At 52.7% G+C, this 8,007-nt stretch overlaps 1 protein-coding gene across 4 annotated transcripts in view; it reads left to right on the top strand.

Annotated features, from left to right (window-relative positions):
• WNK4 (WNK lysine deficient protein kinase 4) overlaps positions 1 to 7,910 on the top strand; it is a 14,958-nt gene extending 7,048 nt beyond the window's left edge. The window contains exons 8-19 of one of the 4 annotated variants that reach the window (XM_040640576.1): positions 179 to 300; positions 525 to 583; positions 681 to 798; positions 1,067 to 1,183; positions 4,579 to 4,716; positions 5,479 to 5,533; positions 5,644 to 6,233; positions 6,313 to 6,373; positions 6,479 to 6,887; positions 6,971 to 7,170; positions 7,342 to 7,439; positions 7,547 to 7,910. In XM_040640576.1, the coding sequence (XP_040496510.1) occupies positions 179 to 300; positions 525 to 583; positions 681 to 798; positions 1,067 to 1,183; positions 4,579 to 4,716; positions 5,479 to 5,533; positions 5,644 to 6,233; positions 6,313 to 6,373; positions 6,479 to 6,887; positions 6,971 to 7,170; positions 7,342 to 7,439; positions 7,547 to 7,549 (1,970 nt within the window). In that variant the 3' untranslated portion in view covers positions 7,550 to 7,910. Of the gene's footprint in view, positions 1 to 178; positions 301 to 524; positions 584 to 680; positions 799 to 1,066; positions 1,184 to 4,578; positions 4,717 to 5,478; positions 5,534 to 5,640; positions 6,234 to 6,312; positions 6,374 to 6,478; positions 6,888 to 6,970; positions 7,171 to 7,341; positions 7,440 to 7,546 lie in introns of all 4 variants that reach the window. The other 3 variants (XM_040640575.1, XM_040640574.1, XM_040640573.1) reach the window with 3 other exon arrangements.
• The last annotated feature ends 97 nt before the right edge of the window (positions 7,911 to 8,007 follow it).

Below are 8,007 nucleotides of genomic sequence, written 5' to 3'. Positions count from 1 at the left end.
GGCCCAGAAGTTTAAGTCAGCAGCACCGTCACTTACCCTGATGTCCACATCTAGCTGCGCAGCTCTTTCTGGGAAAGAATTCTCACAGCACCAGGCCCCTCCTTGCTCAGGCAGCCCCCCTGCTCTGCCACCATTCCCCTCTACTTCCCCTTTTTTGATCCCCTCCCTCCACCACCAGCGGATTGCGAGACTGATGGCTACCTCAGCTCCTCCGGCTTCCTGGATGCCTCAGACCCTGCCTTTCAGCCCCCTGGGGGGGTGCCATCCAGCCCCGCTGAGTCCCATCTCTGCCTGCCCTCGGTGAGAGGGGTCACGTGGGGGGCTCCCAGCCATTCCAAGCCTATGACCTATCTTTCTCCTTGTGAAACCCAACCCATGACCTGGCCCCAAGTCCCTGGAAATCTACCACTCTGTCCTCATCCTCCCTAATTCCCTCTGCCTAGTACCCCAGCACCCTTGACCCCATCTCCCTAGATCCCAACAATTATCGTCCTCTGACCTCATGAACACATTTCCTATTTCAGGCTTTCGCCCTATCCATTCCACGTTCAGGCCCAGGCAGTGACTTTTCCCCGGGAGACAGGTAGGTTCGGGTAGGAGTTGGGGTGCTGGGGTGAGGCATAGGGTGCTCTGGGCTCCCGGTGTCTACTCTGACACTCCTATCTCCATTCCTTTTCCAGCTATGCCTCAGATGTAGCGTCAGGCCTTAGTGATGTGGGAGAAGGGATGGAACGCATGAGGAGACCCCCAGGAAGAAATCTCCGGCGCAGACCTCGATCCCGGCTGCGGGTCACTAGCGTAAGAAGGGGGCACAGGGGATGGGGAATAACCTACAGGACCAGGAGGGAAACTGCCAGGGGGGGTGAGGGAGGTCAGCCAAAAAAGGGGAGAGCAGTATGTGACTGGTACCCTCGAGACAGCCAGTCTAGTTTCTAATACCAGACTTTGGGGACAGAGTCTGCTTCTCTCCACAGTCTGGCCACTGTCACTTGGTTGGAGGGGGTGGGGACATGTGATGAAGACAGAGGGCCTGACAGCCTCCCTTCTGCTGACTTTGAATCTGAAGGTCTCAGACCAGAATGACAGAGTGGTTGAGTGCCAGCTACAGACGCACAATAGCAAGATGGTGACCTTCCGATTTGATCTGGATGGGGACAGCCCGGAAGAGATTGCAGCTGCCATGGTGAGCGGGAGAGAGAGGAGGACAGAGTCTTTGGGTCCAGGACAGGAATCTCCCGTCTGATGTCCCCTGGTGCTGAACTCCCCCTTCCTCCCACCCAACAGCAAGGGTTTTTAAAGTACAGTGACACTGAAGACATCTCTGCCCTTGTATTGGGAGAGATTTTTATTTACTCACTGAGCTTTGGCTCCTCAGCTGGAGCAATCTGATAACATAGGGCATACACAAGTACTGTGGTCAAATACACGCTACACACGTGATCCTGTGTCTGTGAGTAAAGGGTGGCCTGGGGGCAGCGGGGGAAAGAGGGAGAACTTATTCCAGGTCTTGACAGAACAACAGTGAAGACCAGGAAGGGCGGGTCTAGAGGAAGTACAGCATAAGGAAAGGCATGGAAGTAGGGAGTGATTTGGAAGGTGGGGCTTGTGGGGGGCTTCATGAGGAAACCACTGTCACTAGAACTGAGGGTCCCTAGAGGGGAATTGTGGAAGCAAGGTTGGGCACGTAGAGTAGGCACAGATTATAGACAGTCTTAAGAGTTAGACAGAGTGTAACATGGTGAGAATAGGTTTTAAGAAGACCATTCTGCCATGGGAAGCGGGAGAGGGTTGGGGGTAGGGAATCATGGCAGAAAAATACAAGAAACTACAAGTGGTCCAAGGAGAAAATGGATTATGGGGGAAGGGAGGAAGAAAAGGGGTGAATCTGAGGGTTGTTTCAGGAAAATAAGCTACTCTGTAATCCAGTCATTTATTGACGTAGCGGTACATATAGTAGATGCTCAGTAAACACTTGCTGAGTTGAAATGATAGGGAGTTAGGAAGAGGGGCTATCATAGGTGACTTGTAGCGTGAGGAAGCTCGTGGGAGCAGACCATTAAAGGAGAGAGGAAGCTGGAAAATGAAAGCAGGTTTTCTCAGGGGTCATGATGAGCTGGAATGACAGAGGGGCAGGCAGGATCCTCCCCAGGAGCAGGATATGGTCAGGCAGGGCCTGGATCTAGGATCCAGAAGTGGATCTAGGAGTTGTCAGCACAGAAGGGAGAGTGAAGGGAGATGAGCTTGCAAAGCCAGAGGCAGAGAGGGTCCGAGAGTAGGTCTCAGTGGATACCCTCCTTTCTGGGATGGGTAGGAATAGGTCACCAACAGACACAGAGGTGGAGCCTGAGAGGTTGGAGGAGCCCCAGAAGATGTTAGGGAAAACTGAGTGAACAGAGTTTCAAGGAGATGACATAGGGTGAAGCCTAAGGCAAGACCACACTGGTTTTTGTCAGGAGAAGGTCTTTGTGGGAGACCAGTCTCAGTGGAGTGGGGGCAGTGGATTCCAGCCTCTGTGGTGCAGGAGGGAGGGGAATGAGAGAAACATCAGAAACTCTCTTTAAAGCTTCTCCTCCATCGTGTCACTCACCTTGTACCCAGGACAAAGACAAAATATCACTTGACACACAGGCTTATCATCTCTCTTCTAGCCACACTGGATTCTAAATGGTCCTCCGAAGAGGCTGGATGCCTTCCCACTTCTGCCTCCATCTGCTCAGGGGTCTCTTGCCTTGAAAGGCTTCTTTACTAGACTTTTAAGCCCACTCAGATCCCACACAGCCAAAGTGACCCCCTCCCCCCGCAATGGACCACGGGGTCCATTGCCCTCTTTTCTCTCTCTACCATTGTAGCCTCCACTCCTCTGCAGCAGAATTCTCCGGAGACTTGGATCTGCTCTTGCTTTTTGCCCCTACACCATGAATGGCTGGCCACCTGTGGTTAGAGTAAGGGCCCAATTCTGGAGCATGGCCTTTGAAATTCACAGCACTCCCAGCTCTGCTCTGGTCTTCACTGCTTTGTGAATGTACCATGTCCTTTCATGCCTCAGAGCTATTCCTCATGCTGTTCTCCTTGCTCTTCTCTTCCCGATGAACAGCATGGAACAGAGAACAGGGGAAAGGGTGGGCTTTCACATAAGACCCAAGTTCAAATTTCAGCTCTGTGATTCACTAGTTTGGTGAATTAGAACAAGTTTTTTAACCTCTCTGAATCTCAGTTGCTCATCAGTAAAATGTAGATGATAATACTCATTTTGCCAAGATATTTTGATATAGTATGTAATTTATGATGTATGAGAAATGAAATTATATGAGAAGTATCCACACGTGATAGGTCCTCAGTGAAGGGTTGCTTTCTTACTCATCCTTCAAGGCTCAGCTCTGTGAAACCATCCCAGCTCTGTGAAACCTTCCCTCATCCTCCCGGGTGGCATGACCTGCTCTCTCTTTGGAATGGCATTTAAAAAAATTATGGCCAAAAACATATAACATAAAACTTACCATCTTAACCATTTTTTATTTTTAATATTTTATTTATTTATTTGACAGAGAGAGGGGGCGAGAGCACAAGCAGGGGGAGTAGCAGGCAGAGGGAGAAGCAGGCTCCCCACTGAGCAGGGAGTCCGACCTGGGTCTTTATACCAGGACCCTGGGTTCATGACCTGAGCGGAAGGCAGGTGCTTAACCTGCTGAGCCACCAGGCGCCCCCATCTTAACCATATTTAAATGTATAGTTCAGTAGGGTTAAGCATATCCCTGTTGTGAAACAGATCTCCAGAACCTCTTCATTTGCAAATCTGAAACTCTGTACCATTAAACTCTCCCTTTCCTCCTGCTTGTATAGATTTTTGTCTATATGTTGATCATAATGCCTTTCTTACCACAGGCTGACTTGCAGTATATTATGTATTTATGTGTCTCTTCCACTAGACTTTGGGCTTCTTGGGGACCAGGACTTTGTTTTATGCTTCTCTGTATTCCTCACCTAGGACAGTGTACCTGGACCTAGAACCATGCCTGACGCATAGCATGTGCTCCAGTGTTTGTGAAATTGAATGTTACTTTTACCATCGATTGCCTTATTTTTACTTAACTTTGTGTGTGTGTGTGTGTGTGTGTGTGTGTGTGTGTGTGTGTGTACACGAGCCCTGCAAGAGCAGGAGTTGTGTCCAAAAGCATAGGATGCGACAGTGGAAAGAACTCAGGCTCTTGCTTTAGACAAATCTGGGTGCAAATTCTGTGATTTTAGGCAGACTGTTTCTGAGCATTGCTTATCTTAACTCTCAAATGGGGATGTGACTACAGACCCCGGAGAGCCATTGCTGGCGTTAAATGAAATAAGACCCGTGAAGCATCTGGGCTATAATGCATCCTAGGAATGTTAGCTCCTGTCCTTCAGGCTGTAGTTCTCCTTACACCACACGGTGCCTGGCATACAGTAGATACTTACTGAATACCTGCTTTAGGTTGGTGGTTGGCAGAGCAGTGAGGTGAAGGGTTAGCTTTTAAAGATCAGTGCAGGGGGGCAGGGAGGAGTGGGATCACTGAGCCCTCCCTCCTCTTCCTGCTGACCCCTTGCCAGGTGTATAACGAGTTTATTCTGCCCTCGGAGCGAGCTGGTTTCCTGAGCCGTATTCGGGAGATTATCCAGCGAGTGGAGACCCTGTTGAAGAGAGATACTGGCCCTGTGGAGGCTGCTGAGGTCTCCCTGAGCCCCCAGGTGAGACCCTTCGGGTCACCTCCACCTCTCTGCTCTAGACTTCATTGCTCTCTGCCTTCACCCGTCCCCTTGGCTGTACCTCCTTCATGTCTGGGACCCTAAGACAATGGTTCTTTTTTTTTTTTTTTAAGATTTTATTTATTTGACAGAGACAGCCAGCGAGAGAGGGAACGCAAGCAGGGGGGGTGGGAGAGGAAGAAGCAGGCTCCTAGTGGAGGAGCCTGATGTGAGACTCAATCCCAAGACCCTGGGATCACGCCCTGAGCCGAAGGCAGACGCTTAACGACTGTGCCACCCAGGTGCCCCGAGACAATGGTTCTTACCCCATTTGAGAAGCTGAGGAAAGCTGTGGGCCCTTGTTCTAGAAAAATGTGTTCAATGCGTACTTTTCAACTCCATTTTGATAGAATTTCAGTCTTACAGAGAGAAATTGCAAGAACTGCACTAAGAACTCCTAGATACCCTTTGCCCAGATTTGCCAATTGTCAGTGTTTGGTCACATGAACTTTATCACTGTCTTCCTCCCTCCCCCCCTATTATGTACATGCACATATTATTTTTTTCTGAACCACTCGAGAGTAAATTGCAGACATCATACCTTTACATAGCTGTAAATATTTTAGCACATGCGCTTGTGAGTCCCTTGGAAGTCCTCTATGGATTCCTAGAGGTTCATCGGTCCCAGCTGAAGCCCGCTCTGAATGTCCCATCTGAGACTCAACTCTTCCCCACTGTGACCATGGGCCCCATTCTCTCCCTCAGGAGGAGCCAGCACCATTACCTGCCCTCTCAGGCCCCCTCCCAGACCCATCCCGTGGTATGTACTGAGTTCTGTCCCTGCTTACTCATCACAACCCTTGGGGTTTCTCCTGGGAAGGGCATAGGGAATGGGGGACTGGGAACTCAATACTCCTTCCTCGCCAGCAGAGCTCCAGAGCAGCACCTCCCTGGAGCAGAGAAGCTGGGCAGCCTTCTCCACCTCCTCATCTTCTCCTGGAACCCCCTTGTCTCCTGGAAACCTGTTTTCCCCTGGAACCCCTGTTTCCCCAAGTCCCATCTTCCCGATCACTTCTCCCCCATACTGCAGCCCCTCCCCATTCTCCCAAGTGTCTTCAGATCTCTCACCACACTCCCCTGGCTCTCCACTTGTGTTCTCCCCCAGTGCCGCCCAGTTCCCCGGCCCAGCCTCTCATTCTCTGCAGAGCTCAGTCCTCCCTTTTCCGCCTGCCTTCTCTCCCGGTTGCTCCCAGGTCACTCTTACTCCTCCTTCCTTTCCCCCCTGCCCCTCCACTTCTCTCCTCCCCTGCACCACAGCAGCCCCTCTCCTCTCTCTGGCTAGTGCCTTCTCACTGGCTGTGATGACTGTGGCCCAGTCCCTGCTGTCCCCCTCACCTGGGCTCCTGTCCCAGTCTCCTGCAGCCCCTCCTGGTCCCCTACCTAGCCTGCCCCCGCCCCCTCCCCCTGCTCCTTGTGGCCAGGATAGGCCTTCACCCCCAACAGCTGAGATGGAGAGTGAGGTGAGTAGGAAACCAAGAGGGATGGTTAGGGGCACTCCATTCTGGATCATTTCCTTCCTCATGGACCCACACTTTGTAGGCCCTGCCAAATCCTGGTCGGCCACTCCTGGGTGAAGCCAGACTAGAGCCCATCTCTGAAGGTGAGGCCTCTGATCACTGACCTCCCCCTGCCCATTATTCTCACTTCATATCCTGCCACTGATTTCTCTCCCTCCTTCCATGATTCCTTCCTTGTCACTCTACAGAGGGAAAGCCGCAGCTTGTGGGGCGTTTCCAAGTGACTTCATCCAAAGAACCAGCTGAGCCTCTTCCCCTGCAACCAACATTCCCAACTCTCTCCAGTTCCCTGAAGCCTCCAACCCCTCAGCTGACCTCAGAGAGCTCAGACACAGAGGATAGTGCTGGGAGCGGGCCAGAGGCCAGGGAGGCTCTGGCTGAGAGCGACCGTGCAGCTGAAGGCCTAGTGGCTGGAGCTGAGGAGGAAGGGGACGATGGGAAGGAACCCCGAGTGGGGGGCAGCCCCCCACCCCAGAGCCATCCCAGCCCAGTGTGGATGAACTACTCATACAGTAGCCTGTGTCTGAGCAGTGAGGAATCCGAGAGCAGTGGGGAGGATGAGGAATTCTGGGCTCAGCTGCAGAGTCTTCGGCAGAAGTGAGTCTGGGGAGGAAGGACAAGAGGTGGACTTGGGAGAGCCAAGTGTGTGGCTAGTGCTCATGCTCCTGGTGTATCCTCAGGCACTTGTCAGAGGTGGAGGCACTACAGACACTACAGAAAAAGGAAATCGAGGACTTGTACAGCCGGCTTGGGAAGCAGCCCCCACCGGGTATCGTGGCCCCAGCGGCTATGCTGTCCAGCCGCCAGCGCCGGCTCTCCAAGGGCAGCTTCCCCACCTCCCGCCGCAACAGCCTGCAGCGCTCCGAGCCCCTGGGCCCTGGTGAGACTGCAGTGGCCCAGCTCCCATCTTTCCTGGGTCCCCTTCCCTACTGATCTGGCTTTCTTCCAGGCCCTGGGGGTCTGCCCCTTGGTTTGGGGGGACTAGCCCCCCTCTCCTCTCCCCGTGGCCCCTTCCCTCACTCAGTGCTCTCCCTCCCCATCCTGCACCCAGGCATCATGCGAAGGAACTCCCTGAGTGGCAGCAGCACCGGCTCCCAGGAGCAGCGGGCAAGCAAGGGGGTGACATTCGCCGGGGATGTTGGCAGGATGGTGAGGGCGGGCCCAAGGGAGGGCGAGCCCAGGGAATGGTAACTGACTGCAGCTTCACCCTCCTCCCATCCTGGAGGTTTCTTCAGTGCTTTTTCTTTTCCCTCCAGTGAATTCAGAACAGAAGCCATGTGTCTGCCCCACACCAGGGCCCACCATGGAGCTTGTGCTCTCAGAATCTGCTGACCAACACAATTCTGCAAGAAGGCCCCAGTACTGAGGGAGTAGAAGGCCAAGGGGGCACGGAGAGTGCTGCTCCATTATAGGGAAGAGCCAAACATGTGGGAACCATTTACTCTGTGTAGAAGGTGTCAGTTCTGCATCCTCATGCCTCCACCTCCCCAGCCGAGCGTCAACCACTAAGCAATCCCACTCAAGCCCTGATGCTCCTAGAGACACACTCCCAGCTGAGCAAGTGTAGGGGGTGTACTCACACTAGAATTAGCAACAGCCAATAAAAATGCTGGAAACTAGGATTCTGTGACCCTCTATCTGTCGTGCCTTTAAGAACAGGGGGGTAAAGCCTTGTGGGGTAGGGCAGGGGAAAATTTAGAAGAGACTCTCCTCACAA

The sequence above is a fragment of the Ursus maritimus genome, unplaced genomic scaffold, assembly GCF_017311325.1.
Source record: "Ursus maritimus isolate PB19 unplaced genomic scaffold, ASM1731132v1 scaffold_24, whole genome shotgun sequence".
In the NCBI taxonomy this organism is placed as follows: Eukaryota; Metazoa; Chordata; class Mammalia; order Carnivora; family Ursidae; genus Ursus; species Ursus maritimus.
The sequence above is the reverse complement of the archived record's forward strand: the minus strand, read 5'-3'. Positions and strand labels throughout refer to the sequence as shown.